This window comes from Desmodus rotundus, chromosome 9 (genome assembly GCF_022682495.2).
Source record: "Desmodus rotundus isolate HL8 chromosome 9, HLdesRot8A.1, whole genome shotgun sequence".
Lineage (NCBI taxonomy): Eukaryota > Metazoa > Chordata > Mammalia > Chiroptera > Phyllostomidae > Desmodus > Desmodus rotundus.
In genome coordinates this window covers 80694018-80715084 of record NC_071395.1, presented here as the reverse complement: position 1 = coordinate 80715084, position 21067 = coordinate 80694018, and the positions used below count along the sequence as shown (strand labels likewise).

The 21067-nt window shown below is 38.6% G+C and overlaps 1 protein-coding gene across 6 annotated transcripts in view; it reads right to left on the bottom strand.

Moving 5' to 3' along the window:
* NF1 (neurofibromin 1) overlaps window positions 1–21067 on the bottom strand; it is a 220448-nt gene that overhangs the window by 16752 nt on the left and 182629 nt on the right. For 5 of the 6 annotated variants that reach the window (XR_008425115.2, XM_053910985.2, XM_053910983.2 and 2 more), the window contains 15 exons: window positions 18932–19125; window positions 17882–18022; window positions 17453–17732; window positions 16803–17017; window positions 14586–14647; window positions 14338–14452; window positions 13704–13805; window positions 11530–11670; window positions 8808–8934; window positions 7019–7150; window positions 5687–5822; window positions 4226–4383; window positions 1754–1876; window positions 1222–1352; window positions 949–1049 (listed from right to left, as the gene is read on the bottom strand). Coding sequence is in view for 5 of the 6 variants with exons in the window: in XM_053910985.2 (XP_053766960.1) it covers window positions 949–1049; window positions 1222–1352; window positions 1754–1876; window positions 4226–4383; window positions 5687–5822; window positions 7019–7150; window positions 8808–8934; window positions 11530–11670; window positions 13704–13805; window positions 14338–14452; window positions 14586–14647; window positions 16803–17017; window positions 17453–17732; window positions 17882–18022; window positions 18932–19125 (2158 nt within the window). In the remaining variant the exon portion in view is untranslated. The remainder of the gene's footprint in view (window positions 1–948; window positions 1050–1221; window positions 1353–1753; window positions 1877–4225; window positions 4384–5686; window positions 5823–7018; window positions 7151–8807; window positions 8935–11529; window positions 11671–13703; window positions 13806–14337; window positions 14453–14585; window positions 14648–16802; window positions 17018–17452; window positions 17733–17881; window positions 18023–18931; window positions 19126–21067) is intronic. The other variant, XM_053910986.2, reaches the window with a different exon arrangement.

Genomic DNA, 21067 nt, shown 5'->3' with positions numbered 1-21067 from the left:
AAGGGAGAGGAGAGCTTTTTACTTGTTAGTGCTTTTCCAAATTTTCTACAGTGAATTTGTGTGTTTGCTTTATTGCTATTGTTATCTTTAGTCTTCAGGGAAAACACGGTAAAAGCAACCAACTCGCACGGCCGTCACACGACCGTGCTTGCCCACGCTGCAGACGGTGCCTGTGTGCTCCAGACAGGGCTGGCTCCGCCTGCCCCTGAGCACGCTCTAGGGCCGTTTCTTTCTGCTGACTGCTGACGTGTACCCAGAAAGTCAAACTAAATTTAATATTAACTTGTGGTTAATAAATGTTGAATTAGATCAAACAAGGCAAAATTAGTTTGGAGGAGGTGGAATGTATGATGCCATTCAAGCTTAAGAGGAAATTCACTATTTCTAAGCAGGCTACCAACCATTAAAATAACCAAGAGACAACTATTTAAAAGTCTGAAAATTTTAAAGGAGTTTTAACAAAAATAAAGAAATAATGATACCACACAGAAGACCTAAATCAGGAATAGAATTTCCCTAGAGTCTTTGAGAATACTTTGAGACTAATAAGATTTTCATCCTTAAGAGAGAATAAAATTCTTCTCCCAAAGAGGTCAATTTTGTTTTCACTTAGCTGTGGATAAATACAAAAACACTATGGAAAAAGAAACCAAAACAGGCACGCTGATTTAAAGATGGAAATTTAATGGTTTGCTCCTAAGTGAGGAAATGATGAACCACTTAAGAAAATCAACAGAGTAAGAAAATGCTTTTCCTAATGTGTCTTATGCCAAAACTAGTCTTGGCTCCCATTAAACCACCGTCCCTAAGCCAAAATCACCATCACACTTTCTTGTGTTCCCTTCTCCACAACCAGTGAACATGACTGGGTGGTACTTTTCCTAAGCTTCTATAACACATGTGACTTCAAGACAGACACAAAAATTAGACATGAAAGGAGATACTTACACAACAGGGAAAACTTTGGGGAAAACAACACTGGCTTCTGCTAAATATTCATAAAGAATTCGTTGATCAAACTCGTCCGTGGTATATTTTACCAGTGTAGCCTGCCGAGATGAGAAAAAGCCAACAGAAAACATTTCATTTTGTGGCTGAATTATGTTTTGAGAAGCAGAAGGCAGCCTTCCTTTCAGGTTTTAATATTTAAGCGCTTCCTAAGAAGAGACTGGAACAAAAACTCGGGGGAAGAAAAAACCCTCAAAAAGCGAAAAACCTTACCAGAACAGTAAGAAGAAGCGCTTGGATCTTTGGATCAGTAAGTACTTCTTCATCCAAGAGAACATTCGATTCTGACACCGAGACTTTCCGTAAATGTGGGTGCTGCTGTGCTGCGGAAATCCTCTGAGTTTCTGCAGTAAGATGTCGATTAACACCATCAGCGCCATTAATCGAAAATACACACTAGATACCACTTCACCTAATGTATTTTAATGATACTTCTCAAACCCAATAGCTTTTTAGTTGACACTTGAAATACCAACATGAACATCATGCAGGATTACTATTCACCTGTACAAAAGCTTTGACTGGCTGTTTACAATGCCATATATCATATATACGATTACTTTTTACATAGATTCAAGATACTGGTCTTTTTAAGAACTGTACAGCTTGTCTTTGAAAAAAGAGTACATGTTTCTGTATTTCATCCTAAGGATTCTAAGAAACGGCTGGACAGCAAACATGGATTTAATGTTCTCTTCCACGTGATTTGCAATGATCTAGATTAATCATTAACTTTGTTTCTCACCCATTTCATAATCAGTTTCTGCTACTCTCCTCATTTTGGGGGGTGTTGTGATCCCTGATTCCATTTCTTGCCTTTTAGGAGCCTTTGTGTCTGATATCAAGTGATCAAAACTTTTCCTTGTTCCTATAAACAAAAGTTACAGAATATGGAAGTTCATTAACCACAGCGCCTGTGATTAGGAATATACTAAAAAGAAAATGTTTAGACACAAAGTGTTTAGGTTTTCACTTAAGGACCCAAAGAAAGCTCATACATATCCCTGGGGCAGGGTTGTTTTCCTTTATTCCCCATATTCTCAAGGAATTTGGCCCCTTAGCTTTCTGTTTCAGGACACGATGTACTTCATTGGTCCAAGTCAACCTGAGATGACATTCACTACACTGGAGGTACACGGAATGCCACAACAGTACAGTATTTGACAATAAATAAATAAATATGAGGCATGTACTGTTCGTTAGCAAAGATATGCCTGCATAGCCTTTTTTCAATTTAAGAAATACTGCTGGTGCCAAGAATTAGATATTAATAAGTGAAGAACTTCCAAAAGTAGGCAAGTTCAAAGTTTGATTTTAATTCTGCAAGTTTGAAAACAAATCTGCAAGCCCGAAAGTACTAAATAGTAGATACCCTGCAAGATGCTTCAAAAATAGTAAATAGAACCACCGCCCACTTGCCTTTGAGTTTCTTGAATCGAGTGTTACACTAATGTTAACTAGCTTTCCCTTATAAAATGCAGAAGTACTGGGACTGGATTACCTACTTTGAAACTGCACTCAGTCCCACCCATTCTGCTCCAGAAATCCACCCCAAACCTGGCTCCTCTTTTCCACTGTCCCTTTGCTCTGCCTTAGCGCAGGCCTACACCGTCTTTTCGTTCGGATTGCTGTACAACCTCTGAACTGAAATGGCCCCCTTGCCAAAAATCTCTTCCTATTTCTCCACACTGAAGCCAAAAGACTTCCCTGAAAAATAAAATTCGGCAATGTCCCTTGCCCTACTTAAAGATCCCTGCTGAATACATGATTGGGCTAAATCTCTTAACATGGCATATAGTCTCTCAGAATTTAGCTCTGATCCTTCTCTAGCCTCATTTGCCACCCAATTGTTTTTTTCTGACTTTTCTTTATTCATATTAGTCCTTTTCTCTTGAATGCATTCCTTTGTCTTCTACTTAGCAAGAATGTATTAAAATCTTGATACATAAGACCCAGTTCAGCTTGATTAAGACCCAGTTCAAACGTTACCTCCCTTCTACAGCTTTTCCTAATTTCCCCAGATCTTCAGGTCCCCCCATCAAGCCCTATTACTTTCATGGCCCCTGGGGATGTTGTTATCGGCTGATTCTAAGTCTTAGCCACCAAACTACCAGCTCTTCAGAGCAGAGGCCATAACTTTTTCTCTGAGCACATGGGTTGCGTGAAATCAATATTTCATTTTCTCTGAAATCAGTTTTTCATTTACAACATTCTTGGCATGAAATTCAAGAATTACAAAACAAAGTAACTAGGAAACTCCTAGAAGATTATTTATGGCATGTTATAACAGAAAGGAGCTCAAACAAAAGCTAATAGCCTTTATGTGACTAGTAACAGAACTAACATTTGCAGTTTTAATTTCTTCTGTGGTTTACTGGCAGGTTATTTCACACTTCACTGTCTGTTCACTGATTTCCTTAAGAACACGGATTTCCCCCAATGCCTAAAGATACTTAAAAATATACTTGCATGGATAACTGAAACCCACTGAGACATCCTTTGTGTTGGTACTGAAATATGGATCCCAATGAATTTCAGTAATAACGAAAACTTTAGCCAAAGTTGAGCAAGAGCCCCTTTGCATTTCCTCTGCGGTGAGGTGGAGTCCGAGAGCTCTCATTTACTCTGGCTGCTGGAAGCGGGAAGGGTCTCACAGCAGGTTAGACGTACTTCTCACTGACAAATGCTGATGTGGGTGAGCAATCTTAACTGTTGAGAACTTTTTCTTCTTATAGGAGGTAAAAAACACAGTAACTGAAAATCTTACCTCTTTGTCTTTCTAAGGATGGCAAGGAAGTATTACTGTAGCTTCATGCCATACTGACGTACTCCGTTCTCAGGCGGTAATTTTAGGAGCTGTATCGTTAAAGCCCTGCGTGTGAGAGCAGCCAGACTCTTCCCTTCTCGTGAGTAGCTAACGTCCCTCCTACGCCCACTTCCCTGCCGCCCGGCCAGGGCGGAACAGAACAAGGACGGCTACAGAATTTAGTCTAAGAATCAGAAGACTGGTGTAAGATCTAATTCTCACTCCTCTATCTTAACTGACATGGCTTAATGGATCAAACTCTCTTATAAGTGGCATCGAAAACTTCGCTATATCAAAACCAGGACACTTTGATAATCTTGAACAGCTCCAAATAATTCTCCGAGAGTAAAAGTATCTGAGCATTTAAAAAAATAATTCTAAAAAAATTCTACATAATTTAGAGACACTAACCAAGCAACTTCTTCGTGTTGGCCTGAGAAGGCTGCCCCATGTCCAAACTCATGGATTTCCTGGCTCGGGGACTGGTCTGGCCCACAGTTGGATACGTGGCTGCAAGGTACCCCTCAGAACCTTTGGGAGAGGACCATGGTTGATTCTCCTTCAGTGTCCTGAGAGATTTAAGCAGTTGAGAAGAATTAATCAACATGGAGAGGAATACAACCATTGGTTGCCCCTCCCAATTGGCTGTCCTATGACAGCAATCACGTAATGTTAAAATTGTGAATTAAAGGGCTTTAGGGTACAAACTCAATGTATCTCCAGAAAGTATCCACTTTTTTGCCATGGTATCTTATACATAGTAGGTACTCACTAAATGATCAATAAAATTGTACTACTTGATTTTTACATCAGGGAAAATCAAGACTAAATAGATGACTATATTCTTAGTTCAAAAAGCAAGAAAATTGACCTTAATTTATACTTTGACAGGAGATCACACACAAACTTTCTCATTTCCAAAATAAAAGGACATTATCTCATAGGAATGAGTGAAGAATAAAATTACTGAGGCCCTGGCCAGGTAGCTCAGTTGGTTAGAGCGTCATTCTGATACGCCGAAGTTGTGGGTTTGATCCCCGGTCAGGGCACATAGAAGAATCAACCAATTAATGCATAAATACCTGGAACAACAAATTGATGTTTCTTTCTCTCAAATCACATTTAAAAAAAAAAAAAGACTATCAAAAACCAAGTGTGCCTGGAAAACTGTTGCATACACTGTTAAAATTTTAATTGGAAATTATTAGGGGCTGTTAGTCGAAAAGTGGGATATCGATAAGTTGAATGACATAAGCTCTACAAACATCACATTACTTTCCTATGTTCAACACTACGTAGAAGTTACAGATACCTTTGTTTAATTGAAAATACAGAAAAATCCCCAGATGATGACATTTTCATGTAATTTCTGTTACAGAGAAAAATATACTACCTTAAAACCATATATACCAGTAGACATAATTTTATTATCTTACCATCTAAATCTGTTACAAAAATTTTTAAATAACTTTAACGTGATATAAGTAAATATTACAAATGTGCTGCCATGAATATTTGTTTTATAAATCGATATAGCTTAGTTTATCATTAAGCACGTAATGCTCTTATTTTCATGACAGTTTTTTTCCTAGGCCCTTTCCTGTCACCTAATACTTTTAAGATCATCTCTTTTCGTTATTCAACTGGTCTGTGCTTAAAAGGAGCAAACTAATGTGAACATGAGATTAGAAGGAGAGCTCTCCTACTACTAACCCACATAAAATACTGTACATTTAGAAAATGAGCTTGGATTTACACACTCGTCCTAGATTATCTCTATATTCCCTTCTGGACTTTTCTGCTGTGTACCTCTACTAGCATATTAAACTGAAACCTGGTTATAATTACGTAATTGTGGAGAAGTCCATTTACCTATAGCTAGGGTCGCCATGATGAATGGGATATGTATCCATAGGAACATTTTCCATTGAAATATCAGTAAGAAGAAGAGACTTCCTATGTTTTAGGCTACAGCGACTTCGAACCTCCTCAGACACTGTGAGTAAAGCTAAGAAGAAAAAGAAGGCAGATTAGAAATGTTAACATATCAGTTGACTTAAAACAGGACACACTTCTTACAACTCCCTGAAAAGGGTAACAGCTGTTCACCTGAGGGAGTGTGACGTCTAAGGATACAAAACACCGAGGACAGACTTACAGTCTGCTTTGGATGACTGGCTGTACATAAACATGAAATATACAAAGAAACTTCATAGCCATCTATATTTCAAGTCCTCTCATGTACATTTGACCTCAACACAAAAAATTGGCAGAGCAGGTACGATGAGGTCCATGTCTTAGATAAGGAAAAACACTCTGAGATGTTAAATGATTTGCCCAAGGTCAAATGATTCAAACAAAAAAAACTGCCCCGAACTGAAGTCTGCTAGATTGGGGGCCATCACTTTCCATCACATGACTATGTCCAAGAACTGTATTATGCATAAGTGTGAAGTATTTCTGGGGAGAGAAATCAGGGAAGAGTGAGTAAGGAAGGTTTAATGGAATGGTGGGGATAAGCAAACTGTCTAGGAAAATAACAAATGGAATCAGGAAAGAATATTAAAGAGGAAGAAAGGAACTTCTAGGAAATGGCAAATATATTACCTTAAAATAGCCTATCCATTTGGAGAGGTACTAAAAAATGAGGCCTGTTAAATTTAGAGAAAGAAGACAGAATCGGGAGGGCTGCTTAAGGGCTGAGGGTGCTGGGCCGAAGAATTCAGATTTTATGACAGACCATAGGAACCAAATAATGTCTTGAATCAAAAGTGACAAAGGGAATATGCTTAGGATTTTAATGAAAATTCTTTTATGAAGAAAAATGTTTTGGCAAAACTTTCAAAACTTAAATTTTTTTTTTATTTTATTCATTTATTTTTAGAGAGACAGGAAGGGAGAGAGACCAGAGAGGAAGAGAAAGATCAATCAGTTGCCTCTCACGCACCCGCAACTGGAGACCATGTCTGCAACCCAGCTATGTGCCCTGACTGGGAATCAAACCAGCAACCCTTTGGTTCGCAAACCGGCACTCAATCCAGCCAGGGCTAAAACTTTCAAAATTTAACCACCACCATAGGACTGGACTGTGAACTCTTCACCCTGCTAAGCAACCAGCTGAAGGACCCACAGGTGCTTGTACCTTTTTGTAGGTCCTCAGATACAGATGTGGTAAGATTAATTTTATCTATTTTGTGTTTTTACCTGCTAAATAAGCCACGCTCTGTGTATTCACCTCAAATTTGTCACAATTTCTATGTTTGTTAACCAGAGTTAGTAGCGTATGCAAAATTCTGACTGTTCTTGCAACAATGGCAGGTGACGGATGTCTGTACCCTACAAAAAATAGAAACAAGAAGTTACTTCATTCTTTCAACAAGTATTTGCTGAGTATGTATCCTGTGACTAGACATCCTGCAAGAGAAGGGGGTAGGAGGGTTAACTCCTGCCTTTGAAGCACAGCCATTTGGGAGGGCAGAACATACATCTGTGAGCAGTTAGTAATTACACACAGGGTTAAATACCAAGTTGTGTAGAACAGAATAGTATTTCCTGGAACTCTAAGGTACCTCAAGGAGATGAAAGTTAGGAAAAATGATTCCATTCCCTGAAGCAGCAGAGATTTTTTTAAAAACCTATGAAGCTCACTTTAAGGTATCTATAAAAAACAGGATTCTATTGATTAAAAATTCTGGGTTTTTTTAACTTAAAGAAAAAATCCCAATGACATAGAAAGTGTATGTTCTCAGAGCCCAATGAATAGGGTTGATAAAAGGGTAAAGCTTGATTTTCAGACAGCATTTAATCACTAACACTACTCCATTTTAAAGTAGGGGCTTGTACACTGAAAATATCTGGTATTCTTTTGAAAATACAGAATAAACAAGCACTTTACCAGCCCCATTGCAGTTCCTCTTCTTGGTACCCTGTGGTAAGTGCAGTATCTTCTGAGCAATCCTATTCACTTTAAAGATTTTAACTGTCAATATTGTTTGCAGTGGTGCAACTGATCATGGGGGGGCAGTGGGGGGGGAAGCAGGTGCACAGTTGTTCATACGGAAAACACTGCAGTAATTAATCCATAATAGTACAAGAATAAACTGTTTCGTGTTCTCACAACTATAAACCTGTTTTTGCCCCACCCTGTATGTACATTCACAGTGGGGGGTGCATGTATTATATTAGGTCAAAACTGAGGGGACCTCCATGATCCTTCCCTCAAGCCTAGAATCATTTAAATTGATATAAAACTATGGACGCAAGTTCTACCTTGAGTCTCTATTGTGGCCAAATCCAATGCTGCTTAAGACCACTAGTCCATGCCAGCTTCTTATTCCAGGCCTTTCGTTTCACTGCTGCTGCCTCCGACTCACCACTACATGCTGTTCCTGTTAACTGCCCTCTCTGGCCGTGACTGTCCCGTGTTGATAAACCAAAGCTAACGTGCAGTACGGCTGGCAGTGGGGAGTAAAGCCAGATTAGGGGTGAATGAGCTGGCTCTGAGGAACAGCTAGAGATCACATCCATAACCAAGATAGAAATTTGGAGGGGCGAGGGTGGAGTACCGAAAAGGTGATGCAATAATGAGACTGATTAACAATAAATAAGAAACAAGTTGAAGAAAATCTGTGGCCAAATCACTAAGATAACATTTTCTAACATAAGTTACTCAATATTATTTGCAGTCTGCCTTATTTTGATAATCAAAAAGATGTACTGCTGTTAAATAATAACATAGCTATTAGAAGGTTTAGCACTTAGGAATTTTACAAAAATCACTCTTGCTTTTTAAAGGAAATCTGATATTTGATGTTGAAATTAGGCTCTATTAAAATATATATTAAACAAAACATAATTCAATAAAGCAGATAAAATTTGCTTTTACAGTAAGACATATGAGCCAAATGATTTCAATTTATTTCAAGCAATTATTTTAAGTACTTCTGGATTCTTGGTACCATTTCATAAAAATATTCTGACACAAGCCCTCTACCTTTTAAGAGGTGTCCAACCAGTGCGAAGTTAAAGTTCGAGTTGAAATTGAGTCCAACGAAATGATCCATCTGCTTGCAGTGCCATTCCAGAGGATTCCGGATAGCCATAAACACTTCCTCCGGGCTCTGTTAAAGACAGTCACGAGAGAGTTGATGGGTTCACACCGCAACCTTCCTTAAAGGACCACTTACTGGTCCAACAGCTATGGCAAAATGAGTAATCCTTTCACGTTGACAGAAATCATTTTCAGATGATTACTGAAGACCACAGAAGAACATTCAAGGTGCTACAAATTAATTAGTGCAATACAGGCAATCACATACATAGTAAGATGATGAAAGATGAAATGTAAAATAAATGACTGTCAATTTACATCCTGCTGACTTTTTAAAAATTATAATTATTTTTGCTTCAACAAGACCACCACTGTGGTCTTTTTGTGTAGCTGGTGTTCTGTGTACATGGTGACAAAAAATCCATGGCAATGAAGAGAGTTCATATTTACTGAGTGCCTACAGTATTCAGTAATGTCAGATGCATTATTATATTGAGACCTTAAAGCAATCCTATGTAGTAAGGTTATTAGCGCCTTTTAACAGATTTATGCATTATTCATTCTTTTACTTATCAAAGACTTATTGTGTGGTTTTGATGTGCCAGGCATAGTTCCAGGTTTTGCAGATAACTAAACAGCTAAAAAGTACTCACCCTGGTGGACTTTACATTCTAGTGTGGGAAAATGAGGAAATTTCTTGAAACTCCAAAATGTTATGCAACTTTCCCAGGACAATGAAGGTTTTAATAGTGTTTCCTAAAGTGTAGTTCCAGAAATATCTGCTTTAAAGTCACTGAGGATGCTTGTTTAAAGGTGGAAAGTACTGGGTCCCATCTCTGAATCACGAGAGGTGGTTAAGCCCCAGGAATTTGCCTTTTTTTTTTTTTTTTTAAGAACCCCAGTGATTTCCTTACATATAAAGATTTTTTAAAGCAAACAACCAAAAGTGTTTAGGGTCATGCTCATATCTGTCTAGACATCCATCTCAAAGAAATGAAAGCAGGAGTAATGTATGTAGGGAGATATTTAGAGCGGCACTGAACACACACACCATCTCACATATTCACCACCATGCCCCCCTTTTTGGTGAGAGCATATAAGTTTTATTCTCTTAGCAAATTTCAATTATATAACACTGTTAGAAACTACAGGCACCATGTTATACATTATCCTCACACCTCATGCATCTTACATACTGGTGGCCCTTAACAAGCTTATTAATAACTCTGATTCCTAGTCTCCTAGGGCACTGGAGTCAATGTTAGCGCCTGCTACTGGGCTGTTCTGGCAATGAAAATGCCAAGGCAGATATTCCTAAGAGACAAACACTTCATTTGCAAATATTCTTAACATACGAATAGCCAATAGCCAGCTATCACTGCCCACCCTTGTCCTAAGACCACCCCAGAAAAGAGCAATGAGAATTAGGAGACAGGGGCTATAGTCCCACATCGGATGTACCAACATGGACAAGTTACTTAATTTCTCTGACCTTTTTTCGGTTTTGTGCAATGGAGGATTGACTAATAATCCTGAAGGTACCTGCTACTTCTAAAGTTGTGTTTCCACACTTACAGCTCCAGCTATTGAGGGTCTACACTACATCTGGTAGAGTGAACAAATAATGTTTAAGACCAGGTATCTCCATACTTAAAACCATGCTCTTGTCTTCTTTCTTGCTTCTTTGTATCCATAGCTCTGCTCATTTCACTTCAAGCAATTCTTGTTATACACACAGCCATTTAAAAAGAATTCCTCTTTTCTCCTAGACTCTTCCCATTTTTCTCTAACGACAAAAGGAACATAATTTCTTACTGTTAGACTTCCTCCTGTATACTCTACGAACCAAAATCTAACCTCAGTCAAGGCTGATAAATATTGAGAGGGTATATTATGGTATGTTTTAAGGTGGGATTAGGCAAAACAAAAAAACTAGTATAATTAAGTACCCCAAAGTTTTCTTTAGACTACCCAGCCTCCCACTCCTTCTAATTACACCTAGTTTTTCATTAGGTACATTTTCAAGAAAAATAAACTTATTTTTATTTATTTATTCATTTTCAGGGAGAAAGGGAGAAAGAGAGAGAGAGAGAAATGTTGATTGGTTGTCTCTTGTACATGCCCCAACTGGGAACTGAACCGGCAAACCAGGCATGCGCCCTAAATAGGAACTGAACTGGTGACCTTTTGCTGTGTGGGATGATGCCCAACCAACTGAGCCATTCTGGTCAGGACAGAATCATCTTATTTTTAGATTATTTCTTTACATATTAAGTGGGGGGTGATGAACCTTTACCTTAGGGTTATAAAAATTAGAAATAACGCACAGGGTCTGGCATGGTAGCTATTATTACTATTCACATTATTTATCAGTATTACTATTATCACATTACTATTCAGTATTATTTATCCCTATTCTGTTTACTAGTATTGAGCAAGTATTATTTTCTGCTCTTTTTATACAGAAAATATGCAGTAAAGTTTAAGTACTTTTAATAAGCTGGTAAGGAACTATACTCGCAAGTTGCATTACAGAAAGTCATATTTAAGTTAGAGACCACTTCTGATTTTAAAAGGATGGTAATAACAACAGCAGCAGCAGCAGCAACGAAAGGGAGGTTCTAAACGTGCACAGTCTAAGACTCCCAAGAGAACGCTCGCTTACCTTGTCATTGAATATCCGGAGACTGTCTAGGGTGTGCAGGTTTTGTTCCAGAAGTGCGGTGCCTGCTGAATACAAGTTGACCTCGTCAAGCTGCAGCACAGCCACAGCTACCCAAAAGAGGGCTTTGTGCAAAGGGGAGTCCTGGCCACGGAGACACATTCAGGTTAGTAACACGAAGCACAGAACAGTCGTGTTCAAAATACTAGATAGTCATGTATTAGATAGGGGCACCGTGTTCTCTCTCAACCCTAAGCTGGCAGGATTCTGTGACATGAGTGCAAAGATACGCTAGGTTTGAGAGAGATCACCGAGAAATGAATACTTGTATATTTCTGTTACTGAGTTGTGTAAGCACTCTGGCCCTTATTGTACAAAATGGTTCTCCCATCTTCATCTTGCAAATAAAAGTGAGGCTCAGAAGGGCTAAATAGCTTGCCCAAAGGCACATACCCAATATCTAGTCATGTATTCTAAACAAAGGTGTTTTAATTCAATACCTGGGGAAAAACGTGCTATTAGCATAAATGGTCAATGAAAGTTGCAGTATGAAACAAAGCAAGTTATCCCCAAATTATGCACGCTTTTTTATTTTGGTGACAGTAAATATATGGGTAAGCTCTTCATCTACTCTATGTGTGCAAGGAGACACTGTTAGCCAGGCTGAAAACCTTACTATCTACTTCCTTTGATTTCTTCCCATACTTTGGTTCCAAATCCAGTCACCAAGTTTTGTTCATTCTCCCAAACTAGTCTCTTTTGCATCTGCTCGTGGTTAATTACACTATTCCATGCTAACTAACCTTCTTTACTCTAAGTATGGGTTCTTTTAGCCTCCAGTTTCTCCCTATCCCAACCCACTCTGCACACCACTGCCAAAATGACTCTCCTAAGTCCTGCTTTTGTTAGATTAGCTGTACACTTGAGAACCTGTGGGCACATTTCCAAACTCCTTCCTGAAGAACGCTGAATGTTCGATTAGTTCCATCCGATCTTCACAACTTTCCCTGTCGCTGTTCTCCTGAACAGTTTCTCCAAAACAACTAGAACGGTCTCCACGCCATCTCTCTACGGACATGCCACTCTCGTACAATCCTACTGCTATGCTCCCTTTCCCTACACGACATCCTCCCGATCTAACTTTCATTCAGCCTCCACCCTTCCAACTTTCTTGTCCCTCTTACCAGTGTAAGAATCGCTTGCTGCTCTGAATTAAAAATAATTATTTTGGGGAATCGTTATTTAGCAGTGTGGTATATGAGAAAATACACGCACAGCCTTGGATCAGAATCACGGTTCTTTCTTTTATTGGGTATGTGCCTTTGGGCAAGCTACTTAGCCCTTCTGAGCCTCACTTGTATTTGCAAGATGAAGATGGGAGAACCATGTTATACAGTAAGGGCCAGAGTGCTTACACAACTCAGTAACAGAAATATACGAGTGTTCATTTCTCGGTGATCTCTCTCAAGCCTAGCGTACCTTTGTACTCATGTCACAGAACTCTGCCAGCTTAGGGTTGATGTTGAGAGATAATACCGTGCCCCTATCTAGTCTAGTTTCCTTATTTTACCAATGTGGAAATATCATGGCCTGATATGTTAAATGACCTGCTGAGGTCACACAGTTGAGATGGGCTCCGACCACCCTAAACAGTGACTGCGTTCTTTTAGTCCTTTTACATACCGCCTTCACTCAGAACCCAAATTCTTTTGATGATCAGGTTTATTTCACCCAGCTTTACATTTCTCCACAATAATCATGAACTAACATACTATGTATTTTACTTACTTTGTTTATTATCTGTCCTCTCCACACTCACCCCAGAGTGTAAGCTCTATGAGGACAGGGAACTGTATTGGCTTTGTTCAGTGACATATCTCTAGCACCTCAACAGTACTTGGCACATAGCAGATGCTCTATGAATACTTACTGGACAAAGCAATTAAGAACACGGACCTATTTTTCCTTTAGCACTAATGAGACAAAAACAAGCATTTGAGAACATATTCTCCATACTTATTCTTCCTCTAATATAAATATTTCAAATAACTACTCTAACTGTAGCTTTTTCTTTAGAACTTCTTCCCAATCTACCTATTTTCTGAACTCTTTGAAAGAAAATAAAATTTAACAGGAGCACCCAAATTAAATGCATTCATTTTCTCTCCAGTCATTACCTTATTAAGGAGCGGCTGTAATTTGGTTAGTGCTATTACTGTGGCTTCTATCAGAACTTGACTGTTGTAAGTATCAGGTCCTTTTAAGCAACTTTCAAGTGCCTTTTAGAGGAAAAAAATACGTTCATTGAAATAAAACATTAACTCCAAAACTGCGTCTCAGAATCAGTTCAGGAACAATTTCTTAATTAATAAATGACAGAAGTGTTTCCAATGCTGTAGGGATCTTGATATCTAGCTCAATGCCCATTTGATTTTTATTTTTTTAGTATTTCTATATTATATTCTAATACAGTAAGTCACACATTATTATAGTTATTACAAATTCGATAACTTCATATAAGACTGTAGTTTTATCATGTAAAGTCTTTTTAAATTGATAAAATAGTAAGAGTACCTTCTTAGCAAAAGAGGTAATACTTATTTCATTTTAAGACATCTTTTTTGGCAAAGGTTTCTTCACTTCAAAGAATTACAATGAAGAAAATAGTCATAAGCCATTGTTTTAAGGTTCAATAAGCAACATACAACACATATTATTAAGTTCCAATTTAGTGTCCTTTAGAAAAATGCAAGATTTGCTTTACAGTTTGAGAACCACAGATACTGAGGAAGAGGGAGAAGGGAGAGGTACCTTGCTGAGAATACGGATAATCTGTTTTATCTGCCCATGAGACACTCGTTTGCTAATGCAGCCGAAGACGACAAGAGCTCTTGGTTGAAGGGATGGATTATATTGAAACGCAAACCTGCAATTAAAGATCCAAAGAGCTTATGAAAACTTTTATGTTTATATATAATAAATAAAATATTGATCATGCAGTATTATCTATCTTTTCAACAATATACATACATTTAAATTTACATTAATTTAGGTCATACCTTTGAGCTAGTTCTGTCCACTGGTCCAGCCACTTGCATGTTGGAATATCTCTCATACATGCCTAAAAATAAAGGATGCTCTGCATATATATGTACATAAATGTTTTACAGAAACATTTTTATTTTTAATGTATTTTATTGATTATGCTATTACAGTTGGTCCTTTCTCCCCCCTTTATTCCCCTCCACCCTGCACACCCCCTCCCACCCACATTTCCCCCCTTTAGTTCATGTCCATGGGTCATACTTGTAAGTTCTTTGGCTTCTACATTTCCTATACTATTCTTACCCTCCCCCTGTCTATTTTCCACCTATCATTTATGCTACTTATTCTCTGTATCCTTCTCCCCTCTCTCCCCTTCCCACTCCCCTATTGATAACCCTTCATGTGATCTCCATTTCTATGGTTCTGTTCCTATTCTAATTGTTTGCTTAGTTTGCTTTTGTTTTTGTTTTAGGTGTGGTTGTTAATAACTGTCAGTTTGCTGTCATTTTTACTGTTCATATTTTTTATCTTCTTTTTCTTAGATAAATCCCTTTAACATTTCATACAATAAGGGCTGGGTGATGATGAACTCCTTCAACTTGACCTTATGCGGGAAGCACTTTATCTGTCCTTCCATTCTGAAAGACAGCTTTGCTGGATAAAGTCATCTTGGATTAGGTCCTTGTCTTTCATGACTTCGAATACTTCTTTCCAGCCCCTTCTTGCCTGCAAGGTTTTTTTTTTGAGAATTCAGCTGACAGTCTTATGGGCACCCCCTTTTAGGTAACTATCTCCTTTTCTCTTGCTGCTTTTAAGATTCTCTCCTCTTTAATCTTGGGTAATGTAATTATGATATGCCTTGGTGTGTTGCTACTTGGGTCTAAATTCTTTGGGACTCTCTGAGCTTCCTGGACTTTCTGAAAGTCTACTTCCTTTGCCAGATTGGGGAAGTTCTTCTTCATTACTTGTTCAAATAAGTTTTCACTTTCTTGGCCTTTCTCTTCTCCTTCTGGTACCCCTATGATTCAGATGTTGGAACGTTTAAAGATGTCTTGGAGGTTCCTAAGCCTCTCCTCATTTTTTTGAATTCTTGTTTCTTCAATCTGTTCTGGTTGAATGTTTCTTTCTTCCTTCTGCTCCAAACTGTTGATTTGAGTCCTGGTTTCCTTCCTGTCACTGTTGGTTCCCTGTAGATTTTTCTTTATTTCACATAATGTGACCTTCATTGTTGCCTGGGTCTTTTTTATGCTGTTGAAGTACCCAGTGAGTTCCTGGAGCATCCTGATAACCAGTGTTTTGAACTATGTATCTGATAGGTTGGCTATCTCTTCGTTGCTTAGTTGTATTTTTCCTGGAGCTTTGATCTGTTCTTTCACTTGGGCCATTTTTTTTTTGTCTTGGAGTGCCTGTTACGTAGTAAGGGGCAGAGCCTTAGGTGTTCACCAGAGCAGGGCAATCCACGTCGCTGGGCTGTGACTTTGTGTGGGGGGGAGGGGTCCTAGAGGGAACAATGGCACTTGCTCTGCTCTCTGACAGTTTTCAGTTACTTCTCCCACTAGTCACAATCAAATTGGGCCCTTCTGGTGCTGCTTCCCAGGTGGATGGGTTTGTGTACGTTCTGGGACCCCATGGGTCTCTCCAATAAACTCTGCTGTGAGGCTGGAGTTTCTCCTGCTGCGGCCTCAACCCCCACAGGTGTTTTCAATCAAAGGTTTGAGGCTTTATTTCCCTGAGCTGGAGCCCTGGGTTGTGTGGTCTGTCTAGCTCCCCAGTTGTTCCTTCTGGCTGATCTGCGTGTGAACGTGGAACTGCCCAGTCCACCAGCCGCTGCCTTGCCGCGAGTCCTCTCTGCCTGGCTGCCCATCTCCGCCCCTCCTACCGGTCTGGATGAATGTTTCTTCTTTAACTCCTTGGTTGTCGGACTTCATACAGTTCGATTTTCTGGCAGTTCTGGTTGCTTTTTGTTTTTAAATTTGTTGTTGTCCTTCTGGTTGTGCGAGGAGGCACAGTGTGTCTACCTATGCCTCTATCTTGGCTGGAAGTCTCCAGAAACATTTAAATAATATTTATTATAATGTCATTAAAGAAATAACATGTTTTATCAATAAACATGTTCCATGGAAGTGTTTTATTTAAGCATTAAGTGCAGAACAAAGAATTTTTCCTCTAGATAGTACTAGCGGATTAAAAAAATGCCCTAGCTTAGTTCCTCATCATTTTGGCTTACATACCTCCATGATCTCCAGCAAAGCCTCTGTGACTGTTTCCAAGGATGTCAAAGCGAAAGTCTCCCTCTCATAGGAGCCGGGAGAGAATGACCTGTCCCGGTAACTGGAGCGGAAGGCAATGACAGCAGCTGACTTGACTTTGCTGATGCCAAACAGCAAGTAAAATTTGGGTAATGAGAACTCTGTCAAACTGAGTCGCAAAACCTGCTTGGTCTCTTCTGTAAAAGGAAAAAAAAGACTTTAAAGATATTAATTTCTTTTAATTTTAAAGTGTCCCATTTCATTTCGAATTTAGAAAATTTGACTATCATGTCAAAATTACATAACCATGCTCCTTAAACCAACCCTCTAGATACATTATGTTAATGCTCACTGCTTTCGTGCCATTTAATCTACAGACTCACACCAGCAACACAACACTGTGAGCTGCTGCTGAGACTCTGGCTTATGTGGCAACTCCAGGAGTCTACAAGACAAACAGGCACAGAGAGTCTCTGCTATAGCTTGGTATGGCATGGAAGTAATTTATTGGTTTTGAATTAGCAGCTTAGTGTTAGGGCACTGTAATAAATAATAAGCAAATCTCTGTCAATCAGATGATGTAAACTGGAGGCAGGAGCTGGTGAAACGCAAAGGACAGTCCTGGAACTTACCACTAAAATGAAGCTGTGAACAAGTACACAGAGAGTGAATGATATTAATGACCAATCCATGTGTGGAAGCTCTAAGGGAGAGTGGCCCTGTGGCCACTAAGAAAGTGACCACGTGGAAGAGGTAGGGGAGATGAGCCGCTACATCCAGGGAGTTGTTGAAAGACAGCATCAGCATGTAGCGTGCGAGAATAGCGATATCGTCCCACATGAGATGTTGTTCTAAAGTAGGGGTTGGAGATAAGCATGTCTTGTCAATTATTTTGCACATCCTTCCAATAACCTGTAAGGAAGCAGAATTTTAAAAACATGGGGGCTAAAAAACGTTTTATCATTAAAAACTTTCAGTTTAACTAGTTACAAACAAAAAACCTCCTGATGATGCAGAGATACATTATGCTGCGGTCCAGAAGGCAAAGGAAAAGTGATTACCTTGCTTGAAACCAATTTCACGTTTCCAGAAGCCAGAGCTACAGCAGTATCTGCCATCACCTCAGCTTTTATCGATCCCAAGCCGCCCGTTGCACTGGTTTTGATGAAACTGTCTAGTACAACATCAAGGAGATCTGTAATCTGGTGGAAGAGAAAAAAAATAATCTTTTAGCCCCTCTACCGACTTAATTTTTACTTTAAAAACACTTCAAGGAGCAGCCCAACATGAAAATTCTTTTTACCAGAGGCCTCTGAGATACTAGGTTTTATTCAGAGACATGTCAGTAAATAAAACATGAGAAGGACAGGATGATAAAAGGATGAAGACATTCCTTCAGAGATGAAGAAACTGAAATTCAAAAATTTTAAAATCTCTGATTTTATTTACTTGCAAAGCATCTCTGTTCTCTTCTACGAAAACATATGATCAATATAAAATATAATTATTTTAAAATACAGGAAATGACATCAGTACCAAGATGTTTCATAGAGCTTTAAAAGGGGCTCCGAGGTAGTTAAAATTATCTGGAGGATTCACAGCACAGTTTGAGTAAGAGTATTGCTTCTGTAAGAGACTGCTTGGGAAGAAATGATATGTGTAATTCCTGACAGATAAAAAGACAATGCATACACTGTATTTTAATATTGTTTTTATGCTAGAACTATAAAAGAAAGCAGGTGTCCCTAATAACACCATCAAGAAACATTTACTGACACCCGTGGTATGGAAACTACCAGAGTACGTTATATAAAGCACTACTTACTAGATGCGACATTAGGTTTCTATAGTTAAAGTCTACCTAATTGATTATGCCATGCAGAAGAGTGCTGCAATAACTAGTTTTTCTTTGGCTCTGAGATATGCACTAGACATTTACAATTTTGAACCAGATCAAGAATTAGGTGGGTGTCTGTATGCTTTTGGATAGAGGGACTGTCTTTTCTACAGCTGTATCTCTAGTGCGTAGCACACCGCTTTGCATAAAGTGGGTACCAGACAAGTATCTGCACAAAGGAGGTACTAGGTAAATATTTAAGCAAACTCAATACCTGCCCAAGGCTCCCCCATATTTTTGCTTGGATAGATGGGTACATCTGCTTCTCATTTATGGTCATTGTTATCAGCTTATCCAGAATAGCAGTAACTCTTTGTCGTTTGGCATCATCGTTGTGCTTACAAAAACGGACTAGATTTGACAGCCATGGAGTCATGTATTCTAAACAAAGGTGTTTTAACTCAATACCTGGGGGAAAAGATGCTATTAGCATAAATGGTCAATGAAAGTTCCACCAAAAATTTTAAATAATATTATTTTAATTACTTCTAATTATTTTAAAATAAGGGGTTGGGAGAAGGGAAGATAAAAGGTGAAGATCATTACCTAGAATCAGGCCTAAGGAAAAGATATTTGGCAAATATATTACTAAAGATGGAGGTGAAGAAAGAGAGCAAGTCTTGAACAAAATTTTAAAAGCCAATAAGCCAATTTTGAAAAGTTTTATTTCATTTTTCACTTTTAACTATTTCTCTTCTAGCTAAAAATACATTGTTTTATTCTAATTGTAAAATGAATATGTAGTAATCCTGGGAAGTTTGGTAAAAGGAAAGCATCACCACAAAAATGAAACCAGTGTTACTATATTGGTGTATCACCTCCACTCTCCTCAGGCTTTCCAATCTATGTAGAGTTCACATACATTTATGTACGTGTGTGTACGTATATAACCCACTCCGACTCCTCCACAAAAATTAGGGTTAGGCTACATATGCAGTATGTTCTGAATACTTTTTCATTAAACATTATACTGAGATCAAAAATTCTCCAAAAAATTTTTAATTTTTTATTTTGAAATAACTTCAGTCTTATGAAAAGACATAAAAACAGTACAGAAATTCCTTTGTATCCTTTACCCAGAATCCCCCAATCGTTTTGGCTGTGATACACATACACAATGTGAACCTGACCGCTTTTAGTGTGCACACTTCAGTGGCATTAAGTACACTGCTGTACAGCCATCACCACCACGCACCTCCAGAACTCTCTCACCTCCCCACCTGAAATTCCGTTCTGAAAACATGCTTTATGGCTTCATACTATTCCATCACATGGAGATCCAACAATTTAATCAGTTCTTTATTGTTTGACTTTTAGGTGTTCCAATTTTTTGCTAGTATAACGTCATATGAATTTCAAAAGTAGGCACAAAAAGCCAATGGCAATAGAGGTCAGAATACTGGTCCCACGTGGGGCGAGGATGGTATTGAGAGGAGCAGCCTCCTGCATGCTACAAATGTTCTGCAGCTTGATCTGGGGGACGCTTCTGTGATGTAGTCGCAAAGAGAAATTCATCAAGCTGTTCACTGAAGACACTCAAGATCTGGACACCTTACCGATAAGACAAACCTCATTTTTAAAAACCTAAATAAAAATAATGCTAACACCTGAACATAAATTCCTTAGAATAAATTCTAAAAAGCAGAATGATGAGGCTAAAAGGACCTTCGGGATCTTGACATGCGTGTCCAAAGTGCTTCCTGGAAACACTGCCTGTTCACAGCTCCGCGGAAACTCTGCGGGTCTGACAGCTGGAAGCCGTCTTACTATTGTTTTCAGTTCTCGTTTCTTTAATTTGATTAGTGAACTTCTTACATAAATATTCTTTTCTAGTATGATGTGCATGCTGCTGTTGATCCATTTTTCTTATTCATCTGTAAGAACTCTTCATGATTAATAATTTTTCTCATACTTGCTGCAATCGTATTTCCTAGTTTTTAAATTTATCTCTCACTTTTATTTTTTGAAGTTTTATGGAGTCAAATCTGCTCACTATTTCCATCTATCACTTTTTTGCTTCATAAATTCTTACTCAGAAAGCAACTAAATATTCTTCTTCCTCTTCTTTTTTTAATGGTTCCAGTTTTTGTATTCAACTCCTATATACGGTTAGGCCACATTTTGATATCTTGTGGTTTGTGGTGAAGATGAAGACGCAACTGAATTCATTTCCCAACCTCACTTCTTAAACGATTTCGTCTTTCCCCCATTGGACTGTGGTGCTTCTCTGTCAATCGGTCTCTTTGGCTGACCTGGTCGCTGACTGTTTAACTTAACAGCTCTGTGTTAACTACTGTGCCCTTATAATGTGTCCGAATAGATGTAATAGCAAGTCTCTCTCAGTTTTCTT